Raw genomic sequence first — 15,215 nt, 5'->3', positions numbered from 1 at the left:
GTTTTTCTTTAGACTAATCAATGCCTCTTTTCATTGCAATTTGCACCCGGAAATACTTGCATTTTTGTTGCCCACATCAAAACCAATTAAAACCAGAGAAGAAATATAATGTGTTCACCGAGAAACCCCCAAATGGCATATGCATATGCATACTCATGAGCTCTCCATTTCCTAAGAACTGATGGAGAGCGAAGAGACTGAGATGGCCAGAGCTAGCATCAGCAGAATCAGAAGCCAACAGGGTTTTGGCTCTCATGCTTCTTTTCTGTGAAAGGTAAGGGTGTTTATGAGCAGAGAGTGATAGTGGTTTAACAGGGAGGGTGAGAGTAGGAGGAAATGGACAAACAAAGCATGCATAAGCGTAGAGAGGACTTTGCCAAGTCTGGAGCGAGGTTATTCGGTGCTTGACCTTGCTCTGCTTTTTGAAGCGAGGGAAAAAGAGAGCACTAAACCAACGCACTTGATTCTCTTTATTTTCGAATGTGAAGTGGAATAAATAGATACAAATGAGGGGGAAAGAGATATTTAGTTCGTGAAAGGAGTTCTGTAATATAGTTGAATTCAAATCGCATTTACTTATCTAAGATTAGGCAAAGCATGCAACTCAACACTGCATCTAAAACCTCAGCATTGCCACTACCAGCAGATTTTAGATGATGCAGAAAAAGAGTGACGAGGCTTTTTGAATGTTGTGCATATGTGTTTTTGATTTGACGCAACCATAAGCATTTTTCAGCTTCTATAAGACCACACTAGTTACATTTTGAATTATGATACTTTTACATTTGTTGAGAATTTATAAACGCTGTGAAGACACATTGCCATAGAGGCTGGTGCCGGGGTGTCAACGGTATGTATGGGGTCGACCCAAAAATGAATAATATGTGTTTGTTATGGTCGGTTCAGGTTTTGGGCTATCTTCTATTTTTGAAAACTTTTTCAATGGAACAATCAGCAGGAGATGAAGGTCTCGTTGACTTTGAAGCAAGCAGCCTCTTAAAATCACTTTAGATGTATACCTTAGTGCTTCCCTTAACATTGTGGAAACAAAAGAAGCATTTTCCTGATTACGATAATCAGTAACTTCCCCACACAGGAGAGTTATAGAATCACCGTCTTTTGTCATTCTTGAGCATCGTTGTCGTCTTCTCGTACTTTTTCAACACGGGAACACTTGATGGGTCTCCTCAAAATTTACATACACAGAGGTGTTATTTTGGCAGTCCGAGACATCTAAAGCAGCAATCCTTAATGTCGAACTCAGAAAACAAATTCTCATTTTCACTTCGCGGGTGTAAAAATAGAACACCCATTTTCAATTGACTCAAATCGATAAGAAAGAGAAGAGTACCTCTTCAGCAAAGATGGAGATCTCGTCGGCCTTCTCCTTTGCCTCCTAGCTGACGAATTTGACCATCTGCTTGTCACTTTGGCGTCGTTCATTTTCATTGGCAACGGTGGTTGGCGACCAACCAGGATGGAAATCTGAGTGAGCTCTTAGAGAGATTGTGCGCGAAGAGAAGAGAAAGCTCCTTTGATGGCCATGTTGATTGACGGTAAAAGGAAAATCCAAAATCTCTTTTTTGACCGGAATTGAACTTCCAGAATGCCCAATTTTTTAAGCTGTTAGCTGAATCAAAAAAAGACCCTACTTGAAAAGACCTGAAATATTTAGTTCTAGTCAGGTTGGTATGGGTACTTTTGACACCCCTGGGGGGGTCATCGTGCTCTTGACTTGACTACTTGGTGCGAGGTGTTTTATTTTTCTTTTAATAATTAACATGTAAAAAAGTCAACTTAAAAGGACAAAGGGTAATGAAAGCATATTAGAGGAAACACCAATATGCTTGTTGTACTTTTTACTATATATGCCTTAGTAACTATGTTCTATAAAATTCCATATGAGTCCTATATCGTCTCCTTTAATTAGGTATTGTAGGAAATTCTATCTTGTCTCTTAAATTAGATTTCTGTGTCCACCATTGTAAATTGTTGTTTGTATGCATACATTTGATTATTTGATGATTTGGAGACCATAAACTTGGGTTATAACTTCGTAATTCTTCGTCCCTCTCGGAGCAACTTGGGGCATCCGGAACCCGCGCTCCTTGAACCATCCTCGGAGGGCTTTGAGAATGTATCGAATGAATTAACAATATTTTTTAATAGTTCAAAAAATAATAATGTAACTGCTACATTTCACCTAAAGTATCATTAGTACTCGTCCCAAAAGTGTGTAAACCGTAGCAGAGCTAAATAAATGCCTACGTACTTATAATAAAATACAAATGCATACATACATGTACATGTCACGAGTCGGTAGTTTTCTTAGCCGCGGATTAACCCATGCGGCCCCTGGCGAACGGAATTTGCCAGACCAGCCTTCCTTCTATAGTTGTTCCAATGAACAATATGTGAATAGCTCTTTTATATGATATCATACCACCTCAACTATGCTCGGGTGTCTAGTCCACCAAGTGAGACAACATATCTCTTTAGGCCCAACAACTAGTTTCGCCTTGCCATAGCTTTATTAGGAGAGCGGCATCAGCTTCCGACTAGTTTGTGCACGGGAGGCTAACCCTGCCTTTAGAGCTCCTAAGTAATATTATCCTTCTATCTTATGACTCATAGCACTAACTGTTCGGGCGTCACTCCTACGGACCAGTTGTGTTCATCCTCTTGACACCTTCGCTCTTCATTTGATAACCTTAAGCTTCACTCCCAAGGGTTTACGAATACAGGAGAATCACGGACTGTGATAAACTCCCCCACTCAATTCCGCAATGCCCTCGTTGCGGGCTGTTCTATCGCTTCCTTGCGTTTCCCTAACCATCAATGCCGCTCCTTAGGACTTACATAGATGGCAACGCTTGCCCAACAGAACAAGTTACTCCACTCCATTGCTTGCTTCCCTCGATCAAAGCTATTCGCGAATCTCCAGTCACTTGTGCTTCCTGAAAAGTATGGCACCCCTAGCCAACTGTAGCCCTATGGCAGCACCTTCTTTTGCTTGCTAAGTGTGGCATCCCAAAAATTCAAGACAAGTTCTAAGGTGTATTAAAGCCCATAATTAGGTAATGAAATTACTTATGGTTTATGCTTTAGCCATTAGTCTCCTCTTAAGACTAAGTGATATAGGCTTGTGTTCATGGGTTTTTAAATTAGTATTATAGGATAAATTAATGAGAATGATTTATTCTTGGCCATGCACCTCATAGAATAAATGGATAAAATATTACAAGATTTTGGCCATGTGAAATTTAAAATTTGAAATCTATAAAAGAAATAATTAAAGATGAATAATTGAAAGTGAAATTGTGGGTTTAATTGGTGGGGTTGGGCCTTAGGCCAAATAATTAAAAGAGTATGGATTTTGGTGGGCCAAATGGCCGGCCCATTGGAGCCAAGGAGGGGCTGTCGACCAGCCCATTTGCTGGCCCAAAGCCCAGCCAAGAATGAGGCCCATCTTTGCATGAAGAAGGCCATGTGTATCTCTCAAATTGCCAAGTGTAGATCATGCCTTGGCTTGAGGAGAGGCACATCATCATTGCTAATGATTGTGGCTTAAGGGAAATAAAAGGGGGAGAGAGAGTGGCCGGTTGAGGGCTACTGTCCAAGTGAGAGAGAGAGAGAGAGAGTGAGTTGCGAGAGAGAGGAATCGAGAAGGAGGAGAGGAAGGAGCTCGCCATTCGTCCGCCCGCACGCCGTCTGTCCGTCCATCGCCGGTGTGCCGTCCGTGTGCCGCCGTCCGCTTGATCTTAGAGGCAAGTTAGGATCGATTTCTACTCTTGCATGTGTGTCTTGCATGTGTGATTGGTTGGTGGTAGATCTTGGATGTTTAGGGTAGGCAAAACTGAAGCTAGAGTGTGACTTGTTCTTGAAAAAGCTTGCTGATTTCGTGTAAACCGCCTGACCCAGAAACTTGTGGAGGCTTGCATGCATGTTTCGAGTTCGATTTTGACTTAGAATACTTCATTAAAGTTGTAGAAAACATCTCAAAGTATAACATACTAAAATTTGAGACAAAAATTATGAGTTTTAAGGGGTGAAACCCATCCTCTACGAAAAGGCTAGATCTGGAACGGTTTCGTCGACCTCTTGATGGTTTTGTGTGCTGCACGTCACTTTTTACCGAGAATCTCCCTTCGACTTCTTCATGAAACTTGTATATAACATCCTAAAGACTAACATAATAAAATTTGAGGTAAAATGAGCAAGTGTAGCCTAGTGAATCGACTTTCTCTTGAAGACGGTAAATCTGGAAATACGGTACTGGACACCCGAGACTTCTTGGACCCATATGGTGAATATTATTTGGAAACTTCACTTATATCCCTTGATGAAAGTTGTAGGGGACCTCTTGAGGTACAACATATCCAAATTTCAGAGGAAACGAAGAATAATTAGTGGGTGAAAACTCGATATTTCGGAGATAGCTATACTGGACGTTTCGGTGCTAGAATCAGGAGCTTCGGACGCCTATAGAAAATTATCTAGAACGAATCTGGCCTATATGTCTTCATGAAAAATATATTTTAGTGTCTTAAATATAACCTGGTAAAATTTCATAATTTTCGGAGGTCATTCAGGTATTGTAATCGAATTATTTCAAAAACTGCGCAATCTGTTTCTATCCGAAATTACATACTGTATTTGTGTGAATTATATCTTCTTGTGTGAAACTCTTTTGGACATGTGTTTTTCATGAAATTGTTATCTTATTGTCTTGTCTATCATATTTCATGATTTCATGATTTTTTAGAATCATATGGATATTTAATTTAAATGTTTTCTAAAAAGGTACAAGCTGGAATTTAGTAAACTTCAAAAAGGCATGATAAATGGACTATTCTAAATTGTATGGACTCCATGAATTGTATTGTTAGGATTGATTGTGTCTTGCTACATGCATGATGATGATTGGAGATGCATGTATGAATCAAAAGATGAAAATGATCTTGATTGCCATCACATCACATGCCATGTTAAAATTGAACTATAATTGAAGATGTGAATTGAGATAAGTGAGAAGGCCGTCGGAGGTGTGAGTCGACGATGCCCCGGGAGTGTCGGGATGCCTGGCTAGAAGGGTACGGCTGGTTGCCCAGTAGCCTGGAATGGCCAGATGCCGGAGGGTCCTCGAGAGTTTCAAGATGCCCGGAGAGTGGGGGAGCCGGAAGCCTGGCTGGTATTGAGCCAAAGGATGCCTCGTGATGCTAGTTGGGGTACGAGATGCTTGGCAGGTATTGTGCCGTATGGTTCTCGCGATGCCAGGTGGGGTGCGAGTGATGAATGTGGGATGCAAACATTGGTCCCAGGAAAGAGAAATGTGGTGGTCCAAAATGAAAGGATGAAATTGAGAAATTGAAATTGAATTATGCATGATGGTATATGCATGACATGATGATGATATGTGCATGGATGCATGGTAATAATGATGTACATGTGATATATGATGATGGTAAGTGCATGGATGTTTGTGCACCTATGACATGATGATGATAAGTGCATGGATGCATGGTAATGATGATGGTACATGTGATATATGATGATGGTAAGTGCATGAATGTATGTGCACCTATGGCATGATGGTACATGTGATATGATGATGATGAGTGCATGGATGCATGGTAATGATGATGGTACACGTGATATGATAATGGTAAGAGTATGACATGATGATGTATGTACATGAGGTATGATGACATGTGCATGATATCAAGGTAAATTGTGCATGGATGCTTTAATGACATGTGTTATGCTATGTTTGTGATGAGTGTGGGGCATGATGCATTGAGTGGTTTATTGGTCATTTACCTACTGAATGGTTGTACTCACCCATTCGGGGACCAACATTTTAGATTAGCAAGATGCCGCTCCCTGCTGTCACGCAGGGCGTCTTTTACGGCATTCCTTCGGATGTGGAGGTCGAGTGCGTGGAGATCGACTGTCCCACCATCCCTGGTCTTACATTTATTCGAGTTCGTGTGATAGTGATGTACAATGTAGGCTTGGCTGAGGGCCCCGTCATTCAGGAGTTCATATCGGTTCACGTTCGACGAGATGGGGCGATGCAAGGGATGTTGCTGCCACCACCGCCTGACGCACTGGGATGGGTGTGAGGGCCCGTGCGTGAGAAGTAGGAGCTGCAACTTTTTGGAAAGTAGCCGACACTAGTTGATAGGGGATCTTACACGATAGACATAGTGGGTCGAGTGTTTCTTTTTGGGGTTATGGTCGAGTATAGCTACAAGTCTTGGCCTTTCTTTTGATGTACCGACCCAAGAAAATCCATCATGAAAATATGTAAATAAAAGTGTCTAGGCTCTATCTTTTCTTATAATGTTTAGTGGTGTGCAATTGTATCATGATTGTTGGAGGGAGAGATGGCGATATAAGTTTTGCTTCCGCTAATGAGTCGCGCTAGGACCATTTTAAAAAAATAATAATAATGCCTAGGAACTAAGGTACTTCTTCGGTAAGATGTGGTGACCTTGGGCACTTCGGGGTGCCACACTAAGCTCCTCCTGATCTTAGCAAACCAACAGAGGGTCCCTTGGTGGAGACGTGATCGCAGACCTCTTCTTTAGATTCCTCCATTGATCCAGGAACATTATCCCTATCAATGAGCAATTTGGTTCCTTTCTATGCCCCCATTGTCATCGTAGAAGCTAGACGAGAGCCGCACATTGTCCAAGCCCCCTCTGGCCCTGACGATCACTCTCCACCCTCATAAGATCGAGAAGACAACAAGCTTTTCCCCGAATCACCCACCTACTGGAAGGATCCCTGCTCCAATACCATCAGTCATGGGTCGGTAGTTTCCTTGGCCGTAGATTAACCTGTGCGGCGCCTGGCGAACAGAATTTACCAGGCCAACCTTCCTTTTATAGTTATTCCAATAAACAATAGGTGAATAGCTCTTTTATACGAGATCGTACCATGCCCAACTATGTTCAAGCATCTAGTCTATTGAGTGAGACAATAGATCTCTTTAGGCTCGACAACTAGTTTTGGTCTGCCATGGCCTCATCAGGAGAGTGGCATCAGCTCCCAACCAGTTTGTGCACGGGAGGCCAACCCCGCTTTCAGAGCTCCAAAGTAATATTATCCTTTTATCTTAGGACTCCTAGCACTAACTGTCCTGACGCTATTCCTACGGACCAGTTGTGTTCATCCTCTTTACACCCTCGCTCTTCACTTGGTAACCCTAAGCTTCACTCCCAATGGTTCATGGGTATGGGAGAATCACATACTATGACACATACATGGAACAAATCATCTGTGTAATGTGAAATACTCGAGCTGTAGGCATATCATATAATTTGATTAAATTGACTACGAGGTTGTTAGTTTCTTATTTTCTTGAAAAATATGAAAGATACTTGGGCGAAATAGATTCTAAAGTGGACGCATTTAGCCTTGGTACAAATTTGTGGCGGCGATCGAATTCAATGTCAGGTGCGAGCCGAGTGACAGCTCGAGGGTCTCTTTCATTGGAAACTTGCATTGGATATCAATAGGTGTTGACAAAGACCTTTGCTGGTGCTATGGATCGATCAACACATTTGGGGTAGCGGACGAGGTCTTTAACGAAATGACACTACCGAAAAACTGTTTCGTTGGACTTACGTATGCCTATGCTTATGTAGCAACATTAAACAACTCACTGGCGCTGCTCATTAATCATGGGTACCTGATAGGTTGACTTATGAAAAGTGTTATATTTGGGTTATGACAGGATGTGGTGTGCCCGAGTTCTAAACTAAGTTGCACACCTTAGATCTCGATGAAGGAATGTCATGTATTCAACTTTAGGAGGAGCAGCAAGCTTCTTATAGAGATATGTCAACATGAGCTAATTTCGTCGGATCCAAGCATGGGACTGACCCGACTCCTCAAGAAATTGAAGAGATTTGATTTAGGCCATGTTTGATAACTGGCCAACAGTAACTTTTTCTGTACTTTTATTTCTCGGAACCAAAAATAAAATAAATTTTTTTGGTAAATTTTTTATTCTTGAAAACAAATTTATTCCCAAAAATATATTTGGAACAAAATCAAGAAGTCAAAGGAAGTTGCTTCTTTGTTCTTAGGAAAACTCCAGAATCTAGCCCAAACCATTTTCGTTTTCTTTTTTTCCTCTTTTCTTTTCTTTCTTTTTCTATTCCTCCTCTTCTTCCTCTAGCCGATCGCCGGCCTCGGCAATGTCTAGCAATCGGCCAAACAAGAGCTAGCAACCTCACCAGAGCCTTGCCATGGTTGGCTGAGGCTTGGCCTTGCCTTTGTTGGGCAAGCCAAGCAAGGCTGACCTCGCGGTGGTGAAATGAGGCTCCTCTGAGGCCAACACCTTCGTCAACTCTTGTCTAGCTGGTCGCCAGCATGGTCAAGGCTGGCGACAGCTAGAAGAAAAAAAGGAAAAAAAAAGGAGAAAAAAAAAAAAAGAGAAAAATATAATAAAATTAATAAAAAATTTAAAAAATTCTAAGTCACAAAAAAAAAATTTAGGATCGTATCAAATGCATTTCTATTCCAAAAATAAATTTTTTTTGTAATTATTAAATGTTTTCGAATGCTTAGAAATTCATATAGGGAATAGACTCCAAAAAAAAAACACTATTTTTATACAGAAATTATTCTCGAAAATAGAATAGTCACCGAATGCATCCATAGCGACTATGGTAAGGATTCTAGTTTCCCTATAGAACGAAATTAGGTGTTTCTTTGCTATTGTAGGCAAGAACATGAGATGTCTACAGCGTCGTGGTTTAAAGTCAATATATTTCTTACATTCTACCCAAAAAAAAAAACATGAGATGTCTACGTGTTATTAAAGAAATATAAGAATAAAGGTGGTCTTATCCACTTGTGATTTCTTCTGCTGCATAGGTCATGTCCATATTCTGTTTGAGTTGCAAGCAGAATAAAGTGCATCAAGACTGCTGTTGTTGGGAATGACTGATCCCCGAAAAACCGGATTCGACACTAAATCGAACCCCTAAACTCAAGCGGAAGACAAGCCCGGGAATTCTAACACGTATCACCGATCCTAAAGCACACCACAGATTCGAGCGTACCTTTTAGCCACAGATTAAACACCGACGCTAATGGAGGAAGAGAAATCTTGGTCCCGTTGATCCGGTGAAGCAAAACGCCTTCGGGAGTCACTGTTTCCCTTTTGGAGGAAAACGACAGAGAGAGGGAGGGAGAGAAGCGTACGTCGTTTCTTTTAATTAAACGGTACCTTTTTTCTCTCTCTCTCTCTCCTCCCTTTTATACCCCCTTCTTTCCACGGGCCCTATTCCCGTGGGCCGGGCTTTCTGGGCCCAAGTTGGGCGGACGGGCTTTAAGCCCAAATCAAATAAAGTCTTCAGCTGTCAACTTTAGCATCTTCTTCGAACGTTAATGTAATACTTGAAGTTCACATTTTGCGTCGATTCACTTCCATTAATGGCAAGCATCATGATTCATGCTTTCTTTAGCTCCATTTAGACAACCAGATGCCCATTTCTAACCGTGGTAATTGTCGTATACTAATTAGACTTATATGTAGAAAGATAAAAGCCGAGTTCCTAATTCTGAAGGGCTCCTCCAGTAACCATTGATTAGGATTTGTGTGCCAATAACACGATGAATCTACTATGAAGTACTTATTTAAAATGTCAAATGCAGATTGCACTTCCATGAACATTCCCCAAATAACTAATATTCCTTGTTGGCCGACATGAAGGGCTTTTAACAAGCTTGTAAAACATCGGTAGATTGAAGCCAATGCACTGTTCAGTTCGGGTCGGTTGGGTTTGGGTATGGTTTTAGACCCCTTCCTAAAAAAGTCTCTTAGTGTTTTTTTCAAGAGTCTTTTGATTTGATTTTCACTATTTACTCATTGCTTCTTCTGTGAAATTGTATAAGTGGAGAAAACAAATTTCAAGTTTTGAGAAATGATCAAAATTAGTAATCTTTTATATGTTAATTGGTTCTCACGCACGCGCTACATCTACCACTTCAGCATTGCCGGTGATAGCATATTTTAGACTATGCGGAAAAGTCTCTCAGTGTTTGATTGGACACCACTATAAGCATTTTTCAGCTTGTATAAAACCAAAGTATTCACAGTTTTCAATTACGTATCTTGCTCTCTGGGTAACGCATCTAGTCAATGTTGGAAAATATGACATCGAAATTGGGTAGAATAATGAAATCGAATCGAGTAAAACAATTCGAACTTTGAGGCGTGATATCACTTTCTTTAAGGATTTATTTGCCCCATAATGTTGCCCATGGTCACCGGCAAAAATCCTCCAGGATATAATAAAGTCTCGGATGAGAATACTAGATAGCAATTCAAGTCTTTCTCTAGGGTCTCTCTAAGAAACAATCGAAAAATTGACTGCTGTTTTTCAGAAAGAAGACTCGAAAAATGACCACACTTATTTTCTTTCCGAAAATGACAAGTATATATATGAAACAGTCTTGCAACTCTTCATAAAAATTGCGAACAAACACGTCTTTAGAAAATTGTTCGGATAAACAAACGCGACTTTTTGGAAGAAGTCGAAAAACGAACAATTGCAATCCTTCGGGAAAAGTTAAAACCGAATAAGTAATTTTCCAAAGGTTGTCTTGAAAAGATACAAACAAAATTCGGAATAATTATAATTTTTTTAAATAGAATTTCGAATTTTCAGTTTATATATTTTATTTCCAAAATTCTCAAAATAAAAGACAACATTTGAGTTTACTAAAAAATTAATAACAAAGAAATAAAAATTAGAATAAATAACAAAGAGATTAGTGTTAATTAAGCTGCGGGCACACAAAGTGTGCCATTAATCGCACACCCGCACGCGGGTATGGTGGGGTCTGGCCTCACCCAATCATTCTTTAAGTACATAAAGAAAAATCCGCACTTTTAAATTAGCCCACTCCCTCCCACTTTTCCTATGTGGGACAAAGAAAAAACTCTATTTATTTCAACAAACAAACCTCCAACAGTCAAGCTATAGATTACTCTGTTTTGTTTCCAATCTCAAGAGTTTTTGGCAGTACTGGCAATGCATACCTAATGAGCTCATTTATTGATCTATGTTGCAGCTGCAATAATGGATTAGGGAAACATTGGAGATTGTGTTATCATGATCACTGTTTGAGGATCGTTGATCTTGTTTCAAGAAATAATTTGTTTCTACTATGCTCAATTCACGTTACCCTTGAACTAAATAATTGCCATTCCTCATTGATGCTCTACCAAATTCTTCATCTTTATTCCTCTGTGGTCCATAAGAATGCCTTGTAATAAATCTATACTTGAGCCTAACTGTGGTGTAGGAGATCTAACACGTAACTCATCCATGCTAGAGCATGGAGGCATCTCGCAGGTTTCCAATACAATGGAGAGATTCTTTCCCGTGCAGATCTACGAGCCGAATCGTGACAATCGCCCTCTCTATCATTACTCTTTTCTTATGTTGTAAACATTTGGTTACCTCGAAAACTTACTCTTTTTGCACCATGATTTCTTTCTTCTCTCAGAGATCAATATGTTAATATATATTTGTCTTTGCAAAAGTCCTTTGCAGCCTGACCATTCATTCGGAGCATTTAGTCGAGACTTCTCTAAGTCATCATAATTCACGCTTTGTTCAACAACAACGTAGATAACTGGATGACCCGATTCCAACCTTTGTATTTGTCATCCAATAATTGTTCAAATTATGTGAGAAGAGAAACTGGGAATCATTGTTGGAAAAATATCAAACTTGTTATTGAGGAAATCGAACCTTGCAAACTAATTATAGAGCTCAAGTCTTACTCTGTGACTGTCCCAGCAAGCATGAAAGCCTTGTAGGTGACAGTTCTGATCTTATTAGGTCCTCCCCAAGAACTCTCAAGCTCTTTAATGACTTCTTCAGATAATAGATCAACCCCTTGTTCCTTGGCTGAGGCAAATGCAGATGATGATTTGAAAAACATCAAGCACCCTTCGAACGAGAGCTCCTTTGGAATGTCTAGTTGCAATGGTTCTCCCTCAGAGCCTAAACCCACACTCTCAAAAGGAAAGGGAAGATTTCTATATCCTTCAAATATGTACTTGGCATCCGCGGGCCAAAAGCGTGAATATTTTTCAAGAAGGCGCTTCCTTACGGTGTCAAATTCGGGATTAACAACAATGTCATTATAAGCCCAAACGGCAAGTAGACCTCCTGGCTTACGCAGAAGGCGTTTGGCCAGCTTGTAAAACTTTGGAAGGTCAAACCAGTGCACCGCGGTAGCAACAGTGATCAGGTCCACGCGATTTTCACCCCCCATCAAGGCCACCATTTCATCCTCTGACATGGATTGTGGAGTGTGCACATAGCGAACTCGAGGATGTGGCATTGCAAAACTTAGTTGAGCTTCGCTAACATCGGTTGCTATCACTTGCTCGTAATGCTTTGCGACCTGGTAGAATTATGTCAGAACATATTTGTGGTCAGTCAAACAGGAAAGATTTTAATTGATATACGAAGGATATTTTTCCATTTAAGAATCACGTCATAATTATAATTCGATCTAGCATATTGTTGTGCAAAAATTGCGTAGGGAGAGAGAAACTAACATCAAGAGCAGCTTGACCATTGCCGGTGCCGACGTCCCAAGCCAGAGAGTTTTGAGAGGTGCAGGCGGCAAGCATCGAGTACCACTCACTTGGATAAGTTGGTCTCGCTTGTAGGTAGGTCTCTGCCTGTTTGTCAAACAGACCTGCCATGTCTATACAACTTCTGATTTTCAGGTCACTCTGTTTCCAAGGGTCCCTAGTGTTTGTGTTATATATAACATAGAGAGACCGCTGGAATTTGTAATCCATTTTCCAGATTCTCTAGATTTCTCGAGAGTGGTTAACTAACTTAATCATGAATTAAAGAATAAGTGTCCAAGTTGAAGAGGAAGACTTGAAGTCAAAAACCAAGGCTGCTTATTTATGAAGAAGGAAGAGTCAAAAACGTGGGCAACGACTAGAGAACCGAGAAAATTCTACCTGGAAATATGCTGTCAAGTCTGTGCAAAAGAAGAAGAAGCCAAGTTGAAGAAGCTTTCTTAGTAAAAACAAATATCAATTAAAACAAGTTACGTAAGGTCCAGCAAATGTCTAGCTTTCTTTGGCGATGGAGTCTTCTATAGATAGGCTAGGAATCATTCATGTAAGAGGTGTGGGGAGGCAGCCTGAAATTCATGTCCTATGCTGAACTCCTCCTCCTACTTCTTGTACTACCCATTTCTCTACTAAATAAACTATATCCCATGGCCTATATTTCTTAAACTATCCAACGTTGTCCCTTGTCCACCCGCTTCATCCTCAAACAAATATATCTCACTTAGATACACACTTGCACATCATTGATAGAAACTGTTGTTGATATTAAAATCATGCTTCCATAGAGTCAAATTTTTAACAGAGACGTTTGTGTTTTCTCACCTTTCAAGCTCATTGGAATCGATCTAATGATTCAACGCCACTTTGTCTAAGAAATGACGCAATTGATGACTTTGAGTGTTGGAGTTTAACTTGACTAAGAACAGCCCTATCGCTCCATGTGGAATTAGACATCTGCTTTCTTGTCAAGCTGGAAGATTTTCTTGCCTTGCGCGAATATCAACATCTGTGCACGACTAAAATCTGCAGGGACAATGTTAATTTGTGAAACAAACTCATAAAGAAAATTTAAGAGCGTTAAAACAGTAAAGAGTGTAAAAGATTATCTTTGCCATATTAAACTTGGTGAATATTTTAGCGAAAGATAAAATTTTCCTTAGCAGCAAAAGCAGAGATGCCGAACAAGGAGCCAGACTTATAGTACAGTGGAATGGGGAAAAAGCCCATGATGAGAGTAGCAAGCAAAGCGATAAATGGTGTCCTGTGAAGCATAATCTGTCATTGCTTATACATGATGGTTGTGGATTGGGATTCGGAGAAAGAGAGATTATGTTGGATCAACCTGAAGAGGAAAGCTGAAGTATTCTCTAGGAAATTATAAAATCTGTTAGAAACTTGGTTAATTTAGGAGTTTAATCCATCGAGGGTGATTGGAAATGTAGGAAACTGTGACTGCAGTGCCATTAAAAAATACACGTAGTTCAAGTACTCGATCGAACAAAATGAAATTTCAAGAGCTTAGATTGATGGAAGATGAGGAAATGCCTAAAAAAACGGCTGCTCAAAGACTATCAAGAAACCTCTTGAAAAGCGCAGAGATCAGCTAGGGTGGAGGGAGAGAGAGTTTAGAAACCTGTAGATGATCTCTGTGCTTTCGAAAGAGCCGAAACTGCAGAAGAACACCAACTCAAGAGTGTTGGGAGCGTTTCTTGGATCGATGAACTTACGCGGCTCCTTTTGGAGTTTTGCTTATTGCTAATTGTCAAGTCTTTTATAACGAAACGTTTCGGTCTGTAATACCGGTGGTCATGCTAATTGCCAGGCGTCCTACACGAGATGATGACTTGGATAATTTTACTTGAATCCACATTTTATGCGAATTGTCATGTTAGCCTTTTCCTTTGTCAATTAGCCGAAATGATTATATTGGAATTTCACGCAAATCATCAATGGAGAGACTCTTTCCCTGGTAGATCTATAAGTCAAATCATGACAATCGTCCTCTCTATTGCTACTCATTTATCATGCTACAAACATGGGGCTACCTTGAAAATGTATTCTCTCACGCCATGATTTCCTCTCTCAAAGATCAATATGTTTGTAGTCTCTGCAAAAGTACTCTGTAGCCTTAACATTTATTTGAAGCATTTAGTTGAGACTTCTCTCAGTCTTTAAATTCATTCTTTGTTCAGCGACTATGCATATAAGAAAAGAAACTGGAAATCATTACCGGAGAAAAGTTGAAATTATTATAGAGGAAATCAAATATTGCAAACTAATTATACAACTTATTTTATACTGTTCCTACAAGCATAAAAGATTTGTAGATGACAGTTCTGACCTTATTAGGCCCTCTCCATGAACTCTCAAGCTCTTCAATCACTTCTCTTGATAACAAATCTAGCCCTTGTTCCTTGGCTAGGGCAAATGCTAATGATGATTTAATAAATTTTAAGTACTCTTCGAACAGAGCCCCTTTGGAATCTCAAGTTGCATTGGCTTTCCTTCATAGCCTAAACCCACACTCTCAAAAGGAAAGGGAAGATTTCTATACCAGTCAATTACGTACTTGGCACCC

General features: G+C 40.2%; 1 protein-coding gene across 2 annotated transcripts; it reads right to left on the bottom strand.

The window, feature by feature from the left end:
• Positions 1–11,659: 11,659 nt before the first annotated feature.
• On the bottom strand, positions 11,660–14,367 carry LOC104418094 (putative methyltransferase DDB_G0268948). Of its 2 annotated transcripts, XM_010029318.3 has the most exons (4): positions 14,271–14,367; positions 13,460–13,660; positions 12,602–12,753; positions 11,660–12,444 (listed from the first exon to the last, which is right to left on the bottom strand). In XM_010029318.3, the coding sequence occupies exons 2-4, from the start codon at positions 13,470–13,472 to the stop codon at positions 11,812–11,814; spliced, it is 798 nt and encodes a 265-aa protein (XP_010027620.2). In that variant the 5' UTR covers positions 13,473–13,660; positions 14,271–14,367; the 3' UTR covers positions 11,660–11,811. The 2 variants fall into 2 exon arrangements, with proteins under 2 accessions (XP_010027620.2, XP_018718390.1); XM_018862845.2 differs by lacking the exons at positions 13,460–13,660; positions 14,271–14,367 and having other exon boundaries at positions 12,602–13,446.
• Between the last annotated feature and the right edge of the window lie 848 nt (positions 14,368–15,215).

Source organism: Eucalyptus grandis, chromosome 9, assembly GCF_016545825.1.
Source record: "Eucalyptus grandis isolate ANBG69807.140 chromosome 9, ASM1654582v1, whole genome shotgun sequence".
Lineage (NCBI taxonomy): Eukaryota > Viridiplantae > Streptophyta > Magnoliopsida > Myrtales > Myrtaceae > Eucalyptus > Eucalyptus grandis.
Note: the sequence above shows the minus strand (reverse complement) of the source record. Positions and strands in the feature narration are given on the sequence as shown.